At 40.1% G+C, this 16,383-nt stretch overlaps 1 protein-coding gene across 3 annotated transcripts in view; it reads right to left on the bottom strand.

The window, feature by feature from the left end:
- wwp2 (WW domain containing E3 ubiquitin protein ligase 2) overlaps window positions 1-16,383 on the bottom strand; it is a 172,961-nt gene that overhangs the window by 93,617 nt on the left and 62,961 nt on the right. For all 3 annotated transcript variants that reach the window (XM_085991726.1, XM_085991724.1, XM_085991725.1), the window contains exon 6: window positions 13,049-13,145. In XM_085991726.1, coding sequence (XP_085847852.1) covers window positions 13,049-13,145 — 97 coding nt within the window. The remainder of the gene's footprint in view (window positions 1-13,048; window positions 13,146-16,383) is intronic.

Raw genomic sequence — 16,383 nt, 5'->3', positions numbered from 1 at the left:
TGGATAGCAATCAGGAGCAAAACAATGGCTGATTTTTTTCCTTCCTAACCTTACATCAAGTCCACAGCACAGAAACAGGCCATTCAGCCCAACTGGTCTGTGCTGGTGTTAATGCTCCACACAAGCCTCCTCTCACCCCTCTTCATCTAACCCTATCAGCATATTCTTCTATTCATGCAATTCTTAAATGCATCTATGCAATTTGCCTCAATTACACCTTGTGGTATCTTACCACTCTTTGGGTAAAGACGTTTCTCCTGAATTCCCTATTGGATTTATTAGTGACTATCTTATATTTATGGCCTCTAGTTTTGGTCCTTCCCACATGTGGAAACAACTTCACATCATGCCCTCTCAAACCCCTTCATTATCTTGAAGACCTCTATTCTGGTCACCACTCAGCCTTCTCTTTTTGTGAGAAATAAGCCCCAGGCTGTTCAGTCTTTCCTGATAGTCATAACCTCTCAGTGCTGGTTATCATCCTTGTGAAACTTTTTTGCACCTCCACAATGCTTCTATATCCTTTTTATAATATGGAGGTCATAACTGTGCATAGTACCCCAAGTGTGGTCCAACCAAGGTTCTATACAAGTTTAACATGATTTCCCTGCTTTTCGATTATATCCATCTATAAATGTACCACGGTGCTTGGTTTGCTTTTTTTATGGCCTTATTAACCTGCTTCACTACTTTCAGTGATTTGTTTATCTGTACTCCGAGATCCCTTTGCTCCTCCCTGGGATATCGGGAAAAATAGGGACATTGGCAAAGGAGGAACTGACGCAAATCAATATCTCTAAGGATATGGTGTTAAGGAAGCTAAAGGGATTGAAGGTGGACAAATCCCCAGGGCCTGATAACATGCATCCTAGGGTACTGAAGGAGGTGGCCCTAGAGATAGCGGATGCACTAAGGATGATTTTTCAGAATTCATTAGACTCGGGAACAGTACCGATGGATTGGAGGGTAGCTAACGTTACCCCACTATTCAAAAAGGGGGGTAGGGAAAAAGCAGGTAATTACAGACCTGTAAGCCTTACATCAGTTGTGGGCAAAATGCTGGAGTCCATCATTAAGGATGAAATAGCGGAGCACTTAGCAAATGGGGACAGGATAGGACAGAGTCAACATGGATTTACAAAGGGTAAATCGTGCTTGACTAATCTATTGGAATTTTTTGAGGGAGTAACTGGTAGAATAGATGGGGGAGAGCCAGTAGATGTGGTGTACCTGGGCTTCCAAAAGGCCTTCGATAAGGTCCCACATAAAAGATTAGCATGGAAAATTGAGGCTCATGGGATAAAGGGGAAAGTTTTGGCGTGGATAGGGAACTGGCTGTCAGATAGAAAACAGAGAGTTGGAATAAACGGCTCATTTTCTGAATGGCAGGCAGTAACAAGTGGGGTACCACAGGGATCTGTCCTGGGCCCCCAGCTGTTCACAATTTACATTAATGACCTGGATCAGGGAGTCGGATGCAGCATTTCCAAATTTGCAGACGACACTAAACTAGGAGGGGGGGTGGGCTCAGAGGAAGAGACCAGGAAGCTCCAGAGCGATTTGGACAGACTGGGCGATTGGGCGGATAAATGGCAGATGCACTATAATGTGGACAAGTGCGAAGTTATCCACCTTGGGTGCAGGAACGGGAGGGCAAATTATTATTTAAATGGCAATAGATTGGGAGAGGGGGAAGTACAGAGAGACCTGGGTGTTCTTGTACACCAGTCACTGAAGGCGAGCATGCAGGTGCAACAGGCGGTCAAGAAGGCAAACGGTATGCTGGCCTTCATAGCAAAAGGGTTAGAATACAGGAACAGGGATACCTTGCTGCAGCTGTACAGGGCACTGGTGAGACCACACCTCGAGTACTGTGTACAGTTTTGGTCGCCTCATCTGAGGAAGGATGTTCTTGCCATGGAGGGGGTGCAGCGGCGATTCACCAGGCTGATACCAGGAATGGCGGGAATGACCTATGAGGAGAGACTATGTAGTTTAGGGATGTACACACTGGAGTTTAGAAGATTGAGAGGGGACCTCATAGAAGTGTATAAAATTCTGACAGGTCTAGACAGACTGGATGCAGAAGGAATGTTTCCCTTGGCGGGTGAGAACAGAACTAGAGGACATAATTTAAGGATAAGGGCTAAACCATTTAGGACAGAGATGAGGGGGAATTTCTTCACTCAGAGAGTGGTGAACCTGTGGAACTCATTGCCACAGAGGGCAGTGTACGCCAGCTCATTAAATATATTTAAGAGGGAATTAGATATATTTCTACGGGCAAAAGGGGTTAAGGGTTACGGAGAGAAGGCGGGGACGGGATACTGAATTAAAGGATCAGCCATGATCTCATCGAATGGCGGAGCAGGCACGAAGGGCCGAATGGCCTACTCCTGCTCCTATCTTCTATGTATCTATGTATCTATGTACCCCATTTAGACTCTAAGCAGTATGTGGTCTCCTTATTCTTCCTACCAAGATGCACCAGCTCACACTTATCTATATTGAAATTCATTTGCCAATTAAACACCCATTCTGCACGCTTTTTAATGTCTTGTACAGGTAGACTATCCTTTATCCGAACTTCCGAAAACCGAAAACCTCTAAAAACCGAAAGTTTTTTCGTTCAGCGTAAGTCGTGCGCACAACATGACCAGAGTGGCGCACGACTTACGCTGAGCAGGGCAGAGGGTCACAGAGTTCCCTCCTGGGTAGGAGATTGCAGGCCAAGCCGGGCAGTGTGAAGGAGGTACCGGGAGAGTGAACCCAACAATACAGCGGCCTGTCCAATATTCTTTTCTCCCCCCCCCGACCCCCCGCCGACCCCGACAAATTTCCCAGTCTTATAAAATACCTTCTGAAATCCGAAAAATTCCGAAAACCGAAACTCAGCTGGTCCCAAGGCTTTCGGATAAGGGATAGTGTACCTGTATTAACCTTGGCGTGTTAAAGCCAATTATAGGAGCCCCACCAGCAATCACCCTTCATCCCCCCCAAGCTGCTATTACCTAATTTAGTACAAACTGAGTATTAAGCCTAGAACCTCCCTGGTCTGTACAGCTAAGCTATTGACTGGGTAAATTCAGAGCCTTTGGTGGCACCAGGAAACAAGATTTTCCTACCCAGTTTCCAGCACCCACTCCAAGGCCAGTGCTTTCAGCAGAGCAACAGTGCGTTAAGAGCTAAAACTAATTGGAAAAAAAGTCATATAGCAGTGCCTGGGTGCCATAACAAGTGGCCAAACACTCGTTCTTTTTTAAATTACACCTCGGCTTACTTTGCAAACACTGACGAAGACAAGACACTTTAGGGCCTTATCTGGACTGGTCATTTGACCCACCGAAACACTGATGGACAGTTTTCATAGGGGTGTCTTATATACGTTTTCTTTTGCAAAAGCACTTCCAGATGTTTGATTTTTATGAAGTTTAAAAGTATTTTGTGGGTGAATTTAATGCTCTTCTTAGTTGGTTTGTGTCTCAAGCACTGCCAGACCAGGTACAGTGGCCAGCTGTAGAGCAAAATTCAATTGCTTTGTTCCAATATGCCTTGCAGAATGAAAAAGTGCAGTCTTCTCATAATTCAATATTTTAGCACTACGTTTTCACTTTGCTGTGCTATTTATGTTGAATTCAAATAACTGGATAATTTAATTTTTTAGTACAAAAATGACTTTGAATTATTAGCAGGCTGCAATGATAGATCAGAATCCGTGTTCTAGAATTGCAAGGTTACAAGATCCATTATTAAAATTAATGCTGGTTCTGCACAAATTAGAATGTCACATCCCAAACCTTAGATAGTCTCAAAGTAAATCTGTATTTAAAACTGAAAGGTGGAATCTTTCCCGTATTTTTTTTTAAAGCAATTTTTTAAACTAAAACTGTTCATCGTTTTATGCCATAGATTCAAACAATGTTACACCAACGTGTCAAAGTCAAAGCTTTGACTTATCACAAGACTGAGAAATTTCATACTCCATTAACAAAAACTACACCAAGAATTTGTTCTCTTTATAAAAATGTCACATTGTGAACTCGAGACACAAGACATCTTTGAACAGCAATTGCCACGATGGGCCAACAAGGCTGTATCTTCAGGTGAACAAATACAGACTGTACTTTGAATTCAAAGGCAGCATTATCACATTCCCAAAATATTTCAACTATGCCTGAAGACTGGCGTAGTCAAGGATATCTTTTCTGAACCTTTACACAGCGCAGTCTATAGTCATTCAAGAATAAGGATTTTGCTTAATTGAAAAAGGCAAATTGCTAAACCAAATATAGTAAGTAAATTATACATTGGAGTCCTTTTTAGTGAGTGCCCTTTTTGTGGTGAGGGTGCACATACCACTACCCCCCAACCTACTTCGACTGTTCCTTTATCCAGGCCATGCACCAGCTGTAGCTAAGAATGCAGATGACCTGCTCTAAGACTATCACCAATATTGCTACTGAGCCAGGCGCAAGGGCATGCAAGAGAGCACGTACTGACAACTCATCCACTGATTCCTTCCCCTTGGGAAATCGCTTTGCCTACCACTTCCCCACAGCAGCACAGGCAACATCAGTAACTCGTCAGAGTAGAACAACGCAAGACAGCTCACCGTTGCGTTGCACTTCATGCTGGACTCCTTTTTTGGAAGAATGCTAACTTTTTTTTTAATGGGCAGAAACGCTATTCACATTTCAGAAATAGAGCAATAGGTCAAGACAGACAAAACATTATTCAAATGCTTGGAATGGCAATACCAATGGGGCTGATTTGGTAGAGGTGCTTAAAATGATGAGAGGATGGGCCAGAGTAGATAGAAATAGACTGTTCCCAGTGAGTGAGGGGCCCAGAATGAGTGGGTGTAGATACAAGATTAAATGTAAAAGATTTAGGGCAGAGAGGGGAGAAACTGTTTTACATAGAGGTTTGAAGGAAAAAGGGATGAAGGGACATAGGAACAGGGCAGGCACATGGGATTAGGACTACTACTAATGTGGAGGATTCACACCAACACACTGTTTGGTCCTGTTACTGTGTTGCAATTTCTATGTAATTCAATGTAAATTAGAACAAATTGGAACTTATCAAAAACATAATTGGGATGGTAAATGCTGGTAATTTATGGACACACAGCATGAATTTGGCTTTAGCCCTTTCGCATGAACTTATATATAATGTAAATTAATAGTTTTTTTTACACACAGATCTGCACTTCTGCCCATGTATAATCTGAATCGTAAACAAAGCAAAACCAGGTATTCTAGGCAAAACTGCACTGTTAACAAGAATGACAACCAACATCGCTGATTTTTGTAGGAAAAATTCTGCTTATTCCCTTACTTTAAGTGGTATATGTAGCAGATTAAATAGCAGACATGAATCTTATTCTATAATTAGAAAAAAAGTACATTGCCTGAAAAGGATGGTGGAAGCAAATTTAATAATAACTTCCAAAAGGGAATTGGATCTCTACTTAAAAAGGGAAAGCTTGCAAGGCTGTGGGGAAAGAGCAGGGGAGTGGAACTAATCGGTAGCTCTTTCAAAGAGCCAGTACAGGCATGATGGGATGAATAGCCTCCTGCTGTGCTGTATGATTCTATGATAGAGAGGATTAACTGAACAGTTAAAAGATCGAACTGTTGAATCCTTCAAACAGGAGATCATGTACACATTAATAACTATAATCAAAACAAATTAAGCAGGATGATAAAGATAACTTATTTACTGGAGAGAACAAGTTGAGACAATGAAGAAGAGAGAAGGGTATGCTTGGCTCAGTACTGTAAAAATGTTATGAATTGCAAAGGCCAAGAAAGCCACCAACATGTATTTACAAAGCACTGCTCATGTGAAAAGAGCATCTCAGAGTGCTTCCCTAGGTGGAAAGAAGGATATTTAGCAAGAAGAGAAGGAATTCGGAAGGAGCTGAAAGAGATTCAAAGGCAATGAATGAGGTAGCAAGGTTAAGTGGTTTGGGGGTAAAATTCGAGCTTAGGAGCATAGAATGATTGATCACCAATGTAGGAATAGAGGGAACAGAGAACCCCTAATCCCCAACTTCATCACCTTGAGCATTAATTTCTCTAACACTTTTGGTTGGCCTTCACGTCTCCACTCTTCCCAAACCTTAACCGATCCAGAACTCAACATGCCTCTCAAACAAAGTCTGCACACCCATCACCGAGGGATGGAGCAGTAAAAATTGAGGATACATAGTTGAAGATTGCTCACGTTAGATTTAAAAAAGGTTGAAGAGGGATTTGGTGATAACAATAGAGGATTCCGAATTAGATTTGTTGGGGCACAGGAAACCAATGCATTTTAACAAGAACAGCGGGTTGTGACAACTGTGCAAGATTTTACGTGGGAGCAGACTCAACCTGCAGTGTTCCTGATTAGCATCTGGAAAAGATGGCATTGGTTTTGCTCAATTTAAACCAAAAGAAATTTCAACTCATCCTGGACCTGATGTTGGACAGGACGTCAATAACATATCGCAACAGTCTTGGAATTGGAGTTGGTGATAGTGATGGTAATAAAGGATAGTTATGCATCATTCAGATACATATAGAAGCTGACCTAATGCTTGTGGATGTTGTTGAAAGGCAGCATTTTACACAAAGTTCCACAAGTAACAATGAAATAATCAACCAATTAATCTGCTTTGGTAGTGTTAGTTGAGGGATGAATATTGGCCAGGACATCAAAAGAACCCCCAGATTTTCATCAATAATGTGCCATGGGATTTTTTGTACGTCCACCTGAACTGACAGATGGGATCTTGGTTTAACGTCTTATCTGAAGGCAAGGTTTAGAATCAGAGCCGAAGGATGCAGGAGGTGGGCAGGGGAGGATGTAAGGCTGGAGCAGGTTACAAGGGTAGGGTGGGATGAATCCATGGAGGGACTTGAAGATAAGGTAAGGAGTTTAAATTCACTGTTTTGGCAGATAGAGAAACAATGAAGGTCAGCAAGGCCAGGGTGATGTGTGAACAGGATACGGGAAGCTGAGTTTTAAATGCATTTGAGTTTATGGAGGGAGGTAGATCAGAGGCTAGCAAGAACAACATTTAAGAAATCATGTCCAGACATGACAAAAGCATGGATGAGGGTTTTGGTGGCACTGGGAGTTAGGCAGGAGAGGAGGCAGAATCAAGCAGCCTTGGTGATAGGTAGGATGTAGGGTTTGAAATGCCATTATATGTTCAGTAGAATGGCCTGATTCAGCCTAAGCTCATGGCCAGGGATGCAAATGATAATTACCAAGGGAGCAGGGTTTATGGCAGGTGCCAAAAACAACAGCTTCAAGCTTCCTGAGATCCAGTTGAAGGAAATTTTGACTCATCCAAGTCTTAATGTCAGTCTGACAGCATAGAGGTGGTTATGGGAAGAGGTAGCGAAATAGAGCTGGGTATATTCAGTATACATATGGAAGCTGACCAAGGAGCCTTTTCAATACATATTTTCTCTCTGCAGTAATAGTTCTCAGGCAAAAAAACCTGAGTCTATTTTAGATTCACTGTTATAATCACTTTTCTAGGTCAATATTCTAAATATAATCACTTATTTTAAAGTGTCAAACAAGTTTCTTTGAAATATTGGTGGAAATATCCACTTGTGAGCAACATCGCCTTTTCTTCTTTTAACTAAAATCTTTGTAATAGAGAGACTGGCCAGCGAAATGAATATGGCAAATGTAGAGAGACATTCTGCTTTGCATTGCTGGACACATTATTGTAATGGAAGTGCTCTAACCACAAGACTGTACAAACGGATACAGAGATTTGCTCTTGAGTTTGCTGCAGGGATGGAGAGCTGATTTATATTGGCAAAGTTAATAAAGCATATGGGATCCTGGGTTTTATAAATATATAGGCATAGAGTACAAAAGCCAGGGAGTTATGCTAAACTTTTATAAAATACTAGTTCGGCCCCAGCTGGAGTACTGTGTCCAATTCTGGGCACCACACTTGAAGGCTTTGGAGAGGGTACAGAAGAGATTTACTAGAATGGCTCCAGGGATGAGGGATTCTAGTTACGTGGATGGACTGGATAAGCTGGGGTTGTTCTCCTTAGAGCAGAGAAGGCTAAGAGGAGATTTGTTAGAGGTGTTTAAAATCATGAAGGGTTTAGATAGAGGAAATAAAGACAAACTGTTTCCAATGGTTGAAGGGTCGATAACCAGGGGGCACAGATTGAAGGTGATTGGCAAAAGAACCAGAGGTGACATGAGGGAAAGCATTTTTGCACGGCGAGTGGTTAGGATTTGGAATACACTGCCTGATAGGGTGGTGGATACAGATTCAATAGCAGCCTTCAAAAGGAAATTGGATAAATACTTGAAGGAGAAAAAAAATCGCAGGGGTGTGGGGAAAGAGCAGGGGAGTGGGACTAACTGGATTGCTCTTCGAAAGAGCTGGCGCAGACTCGATGGGCCAAATGGCCTCTTTCTGTGATGTACTATTCTGACTCAATAGATGACACTACACTACACTCACATTTCTGCATTCTTGGCGTCTGCATGATGATGTCACAGTGCTATGTATTGAGGTCACTTTGTACTAGGAACCCAAACTCCAGAAAATCAGTGTTGCACTGCAGAAAGGGACTTGTGCTGATGGTGCAATACCACCAGCTCCTGGGGGGTTTCACTTTCAGTTTCCGCATTCAATTGAAGCAGACCCCCAAGTCAGTAAAAATACCCTTTGACCACAGCAGTTCATTCATGTGCAAGGTCCGATTTTTCAATGTTGTGCTTAATCTGTTTTTATTTGAAGTATTTTTCTGCCCTTAAATCCCCAGTAATGCTTCAGATAACCCTGACTCTCCCTTCAAAAGTGTGAATAGTTTTGGCCTCAGACTTCATGGACAATATCATCATTGGTGCTCTGCAGTCAGATCAATCAATGAAAGATGCTTTCAAATCAGGCTCTCATTTCCCTTCCTACTGAGACAATGCCTCCTATAACACGATGTGGCGCATCCAGCTGCTTGAACTGGCCCATTGGTTAGAACCGAATCTGAACTGTTGAGTATAGGATCCAAACTGGCTTCATTGAATGGAAGTCCAATGCTTTTGTCATTATATAACCAGACTAACTTTGTTTTAATTTTGAGCTGACCCTGTTACTCGAGTTGCAGGATATCCTGGTCTTGATTCAGAGACAGTGCTGACATTTAATCAATCTGCTATTGGCTAATGGCAATGTTGAGTTAATGCCAACTCGTCATCTGAATCTGGTGATGCTGCACATAAAGCATCCTTGCATGTTTAAAAGTAAATGAGAAAGTGTGCATGCAACACACACCCACTCACTCTACTACTATTGGGTGCTATACATCTATCTGCAATAGCTGAACGGCTAACCACTGGCGTACATGGTCTCGGTACACATTCTCAATTATTTGCGTCTACATATGATTGCAGATTAACATCCGCCCCCATTTGCAAATCTGTAAATTAATAAAGTGCACAATCAAAAAGGTGTGGCAAAAGGAGTGTGACTAAGTTCATTTTTTTTTAAACTTTCCAACATTTTAGTTCACTTCATCCAATAAAAGTTCCCCAGAGGTGCACTACTGCGAGATCGCCAGGGCTGGTTTTAATCAATGGTTAACAACTTAATCACTGTAGTCATACATGTGTTTGCTTTTTAGGAAATGTAATGAACCACTGCAGTTAAATTGCTAACAAAACAATGAGGTATTTGTTAATACTGGGGTGTGCCACAGTGTCTGAAAAGTTACCCAGACCCTGATTTTAGCTAAAAATTAAGTGAATGTAGCATATCCAAAAAGCTCAATGTTTGGTCATAAGTATTGGACAGAGTATTATCAGATGCAAGATTAAGGTACGTAATAATTTCTGCACCAATTTTTCAATAAACAGTTGCAACAATTAGCTGCCCACCAACTCCCATTGATATAATTTATGAGTTCAAGAAATCCACAAAACCAAAATATAATTACATCCACAATATATTCTTCAAAATAATAAATATCTGCAATTCAGTTAGAATTTAGATTTTGCCATAGTGGCTCACACCCGTGGATAAACTGCAACAAACCTAGCCTTTAAAATACGATAACTGTTTGCTGAGAACAACAAAAGATTTTGGACAAAATTAAATTCTCACCTGCTGGCTTAGCACATTTCCGCACCCATATGGTACATTTCCAATGAGGGGGGGGGGGGGTGGGGAGGATGGCAAGAAAGAAAACACTTGTATTTATATAGCATCTTTCACCTCAGGACATGCCAAAGTGCTTCACAGCCAATGAAGTACTTTTGAAGTGTAGTTGCTGTGAGGGAACGCAGCAGCTAATTTGTGCACAGCAAGGTCCCAGAAATAGCAATGAGATAAATGGCCAGATCATCTGTTTTAGTGGCGTTGGCTGAGGAATAAATACTGGCCAGGGCACCATAAAAACTCCCCTGCTCTTCTTTGAGTAGTGCCATGGGATCTTTTACATCCACTTATAAGGCAGAAGGGGCTTCGGTTTAATTTCAGCTTTGAAAAAGCAAAGGTAAGTCAAGGGGAGTTAATCCAAGGCCAGTCATATGCACCCACTGGAAACCAGTAAGAGAATGAATGACACTGGAAGAGTCATGGGAGCACATCACCTGCACAATGATATTTGGCACTAGGAAAGTAACTTCTATTTTGGGATGGGCAATGGAAGGAGGAGAGCAATAGAAACTGGGCAACCAAAAGACTTCCTTTCACATCTAAATTAGCTCGTCATACTGAACAGAACTAAGCTTCATGCAAGATGGTAAAACAACAACTTGTATTTATATAGCGCCTTTAACATAGTAAAATGTTCCAAGGTACTTATTATGCAAGAATTCACAGTTCTATGTGACTGCAGTAAGTCATTTTTTTAATGGTGTAAATGATTTAATCCTGTGTCCCAGATTAATAACGAATGCATTTATGGTACATTCATTAGGTGATTACAAGGAAAACTGAAGGAAAAATTACAATACCAAATAGTTTCAGAAAAATCTGCAAATTTCTGTAGCAATTTTAGCCTTAGCAGCTTTGCCTTCTGTATCATATCACCATGCAGATGAAGATTACAGCCCTCTGTCTGGAGCTGGATTACAGAATTTAGCTTTGCCAGACCCTCCTCACTTTCCTTTTTGAAAACATTACAGAAAGTAACAAATATTCAGACAGAACACGTCATGGGCTCTGTTATAATATAGCTTTTCTTGGCTAGCGAATACTCTCAGAATCCTTTTTTAAATTGAAGAAATGTAACGGCTCAGAGAGAAAACATGCTAATCAGATTTTAACAAATGAATCTTCGAGATAGACCCCATTACTATTTGCAATGTTTCATCTGAATTTTACACTTTGGTTTTTATTTTTATCTTTATAAATCACTGTACTTTCTTCCTCTCTGCAGATCTCCCACATACCACTCCCGACTCTTGAGCCAGCTGCTAGGAGGTTGACTCACTGACTGAAGCATGACAGGTTTGCTCAGCAGATATCAGCCATTGTCACAAGGAAGATTCTGCATCTCTCCACTAACAGTGTGGCAATAAACCAATGTAATTAAGCACCAGTTTTATTTTAAGCTGTTTTCTGTGATGTATGCATCAGTAAAACCTGCTTTAAAAACCTGCTCGTTTAGTTTAGAACTGTAATTATTTTTAAGCTTATATACATATGTAAATTTTAGAGCTGTACCTTTTTTCTTCTCTCAACAATTTTGCCACCTTCCCTCTCGTCCTTTCTTGAATGCATTGACTTATTGAACGGATAGAGCTCTATAGGCACCGAGCACCCTCCTGTACCTCAATTAAGTGGCCATTAATTACATATGACGCTCAAAAGGGTATTCAACCATGGGGGGAGTTTTATAGCCAAGTCCAATCCTCACCTCACCAAACATTTACTTCCAGCAGGAATCACTGAATATCTATCAAAAGCAGCAACCCAAGGCTGATTTATCCACCCTCAATCCAGGAAAATGAGACCAAATGTAGCACACCTACTACCAAAAAAAGAAAGACTTGCATTTACAGCCAATTAAGTACTTTTCTTTGAAGTGTAGTCACTTGTAATGTAGGGTCAGCCAGCTATCACAGCATAGACCAGCGATAGAACTTGGGACTTTGCTGGTCTGTACAGTTCAGATATTCACTGAATAAACTTGATGAGCCAGCAGGGGAATGAGATTTTCCCTTTTTAACACTTTAACTTTATACACATCTCCCTCCCTCAGATTTGAATCTTATTCAGATAAAATGTCACATCAATGCAGCAGGCTATTGCTGTAAAATATATACAATCAATACAGTTCAACGACTTTAGTACAATCATAAATGCCTCATAAAACAAATGCATTTCAAGCAGGATCTTAAACCAGCCAGAATCAAGTGCCTTCACTGAGATCATTCCACTCCAGAAAGTGTGAAGATAATTATTTCTGCAGAGGTCAAATTACATAGTTGTAAATCATATACCCTTACTACAGTCTAATCAAATTAGAAATACATTATATGGATAAATAAATGCATCTTATAAAAAAGTAAATCAACGCAAGTGTTTAATTCCCTTTTACACTTTCCATAAAATTCTGAAAAATGAACTCCTAACCCAAATGTAAAGGAAATGCAAAACAAAAGTTTAATTTTACCTCAAAGTTTTATTATCTGATTTTTTAAAAATTGAATTATTGGAATAAACAACAAACCCTATGCAGCGCATCAGGGTATGTACAGGTTTCTGGTACACATCGTCAAAGAATTACAGTGCTCTTGTTCTACACATGCAATTCCTAAATAACTGCATACATAATCCTGCAAAAGGCACTTTAAACAAAGTGCTTATTCTGCTGTATCCAACAGGAAAATAATTCACCATTTGTCTGAATTACCAGTTCAACTTTAAAATCCCCTACTCCAAACCTGTACGTATAATTCATCCACCCGGAATCTATTAACTTATAATCTTAATAGGTTAAAAATCTATACTGGATAAAGCTTTGAAGAAGGAAAAAAAAGCATTGTTTTTAACAATTCCATCTCTTACCGCACTGTGTCTGGAGAATCACTGGTATATGAGGGTGAACATTTTGAATCATCGTCTTGACTTGTACTATGATGAATTCTACCATTCTGCTGGAATTCTGTAGAAGAAGCATACAGAGGTAAAAATGAACAGACATAATAACCAGTTGATCACAATCTTGGCAAAGAGCTTGCCTTCTCAGCACTAATCTACAGCTTGAAATGAACTACTACTTCCAACCAGCTCTAAACCGATTCAGATAGACTTAATTTAGTTTAATCCGTATGAACCTTTTCACCGTAAGGCATGCCACGGATGAAAAAAAATCCAGACTCTCTTACTTCAATGCACTTAGTACTTAAGACCACTAACTTATACTCTTGAGGCGATCACATAAAAAACATACCAGCTCTATGTAAAGTTTACCCATAATCTCCTGAACAAGCATACTTATCAGGCATAATACATCAAACAGCAGGAGCAAAAGCTAATGGAGACTTGAAATATAAGAATGCGAACAGCCTAAACTACTGTTTAATTTGTTGTTGGGTTGAGAAATTTCACAAGCCACCGTGATCGTGCAAGGAGTTAAGTATGCAGTCAGACATTTTCCGTATCAGTGTTCAAAGAAAGGTTTCTACTGCCAGGGTTGGTGTCTTAACTCCATAAAAAAAATACTTGCACTTTTAATTTTCAACACTTACAAGTTTTAATCGAAATGCCTAATTTATGATTAACTACTCCAATAATTTATGGATTATACAACTCGTAAGATGTTCTACAAATTGTTAAAATATTCATAGCAAGTTCAGAATGAATAAAGACTACTATTAATACTGAGCACTGCAAGTAAATACACAACCAATTAAAATATATTTATGTGGCGTGAAAAATATTTTAATGGATAATGATGAATACCTGGGAGCAATTAGCAGTAATCAAGGAATTCTGCTCCCATCATAAACAAGAGCAAAACTCGAGTAGTTTATAAAGTATGTCTTAACTTCTGAGATTAGATTAGTCTCAATATCAATCAATGGCATTTGTTACTTTTTAAGAAAAACAATCCGTAGAATTTGTTTGATGTGGGGATTTTTTTTTACTGCCAGCACCTGATTGAGAGATTCCAGGTGCCAATACACTCATAGTTCTTGGTACATCATGATGTTGACAAAACCGGACAAATAACTGTGATAGCATTATTGCCAGCTAACCTCAAAACTCTCTTGATAATCAACTGCAGACGATACTCATTAATTGGCTCCAGGCTCGCTTTTGTAAGAGGTTAGCTGAGTGCTCCACAACAGGAGAGGAAGCTGAGAGCATATACTCTTCAGAATGGAAGCAACTTTATGCCAGTTTTTAAAAAAATTATTCTTCCACTCATGGAATAGGGAAAGCTGTACCTTTTCCAAATAAAACATTTGAAAATTTTATATGATATAAATCTTTTACATACCAACTCTCTAAAAGTTCACCCCAAAGTAGACTGTTGTAGCCAACAGTTTCAGAAACAAGGGTTACATGCAGTTGTTATAGAGTAAAGACGTAAGGGCAATCTGAATGGTTCCATCATTGCCTCTCATCACTAGATGTTCTCCTATATGGGCAGGAATAACTCCTTATATAAACATATACACGTTACTTTTTCTGATGGAGTATCTCAATTTTGCAATATATGCTATTTTTAAAAATGTTTTCAGTAAGCCACATCTACTACATATAAGTATACTATAAAAGTAATTTAAAGATGTTCGCTCCGACTGTTACTGAAGCACTGAATAAAAGCATGTCCTGTCATTTCCAGCACAGACATGCTACACCACGCAGCCTCCTTCTGTATTGTAAACTTTATGGCCCAGTAATTCGGGTCCCAACGCGTGAGTACGGACGGGGTACTCACGCGTGGGCCCGATGGAAGTGTCGGTTTTCAGCATGCACAGCGCATGCGCGGAAAACCGGCATTTCCTTTCCTCTGAACCAAGGGGTTCAGAGGTCGAACACGTGCATGCAGGAGTCTGCGCGTGCGCGCTGAAATTCCTTTTTTTTTAAGGTTTGCCCGTGCGTGAAGGCCTCAACTTTTTACGAATGAAAAAAGCAGACGTAAGGACTTAGTTTTAAAAGGTAAGTGGTCTAATAATTAAAGTTAGAAATTTTTTTCCACAGGTTTATTATTTTTGAAGACTTTACAGTAAGGTAAGTGTATTTTTAGACCCGATTTGTTAAAAAATTATTTTTTCAAAAATTTGAATAATTGTTTAAATTCGTTTTTTTACAGTTATTAATAGTTAATTTAATTAGTGGGATTTTTTTTTAAAACTTTTATTTGAAGTTTAAGTACTGTTTTGGGCACCCGGAGTTTTCATGAGTTTGACAGTTCTTTCATGAGTTTGATAGTAAGAACTTTTGCAACCTCCGATTGGTTGCCCAGTGCTCACGTGATCCCAGCCGGCTCATCGAACTAACTACGCCGCTGGATCACGCAAGCACAGCGCGCCAGGAGCTGAACCGGGCCACTGACAAGAAATCCACGCAGGGCCAGGCTTCAACTGTCGGCGCGCTATCTAAGTGTAGGTCGGGGGCTTGCACCCGCGGGAAGCCCCCGACACCAATTTCTGGGCCTATGATTCCCTAGTGATTGCAGACACAAACTCTGTTCGATCAAAACCAAATTATATATGTGGCTTTCCACCTTCCAGGTCTCATTTACTTTTGATTTTGGACATAATCTAATAAAAGAAATAAAAGTTGGCTGTAGGCAATATATACAAATTTTAATCATGAACTCACTCAATTTTACATTAGTTACAAAAGTTTACATGACTTAACATTAGGATTTTGCTCCATTTCAAAATTATGATGAACAGAGATAAATAAAAGTGGGCATAAACTGATATAATTAAAGATGGCCATAGGCATCTTTAAAATTTTAATAGTTGTGATATTAAGTCAAAGACCAAATTTTACATAGAACTGTTCAGATCACACCAAACACAGAAACTCCCACATGGCTCAGCACATGAACATATCTTTGAATTGTTGGAACTGAATCACACAGACCAGGAAGGTCTCAAGTTTAATGCCTGGTCTGTGCTAAGTTAGCTGATCTCAGCGGAGTGGATACAATTGCCCCCTGCACCCCTGGCTGTGGAGGAGGCTATCAAACTTTAGTGCACTCTGTCTCAACTGTATCTCACTTACTTTCCAAATCAGGGTGTCCTAATAAAATCCAAGACATCCAACAGTAGAACACTTTTTTTAAATTGTTTTTTTTAACAACACAGTTTGCACCATTCTGTTGCCATGCCCACACAAATGCATGGAGCAGAGCAGTGTGTTGCAAATGACAATCAAGG

The sequence above is a fragment of the Somniosus microcephalus genome, chromosome 6 (genome assembly GCF_052327205.1).
Source record: "Somniosus microcephalus isolate GS21.2 chromosome 6, FLI_Smic_1.0, whole genome shotgun sequence".
Lineage (NCBI taxonomy): Eukaryota > Metazoa > Chordata > Chondrichthyes > Squaliformes > Somniosidae > Somniosus > Somniosus microcephalus.
The sequence above is the reverse complement of the archived record's forward strand: the minus strand, read 5'-3'. Positions and strand labels throughout refer to the sequence as shown.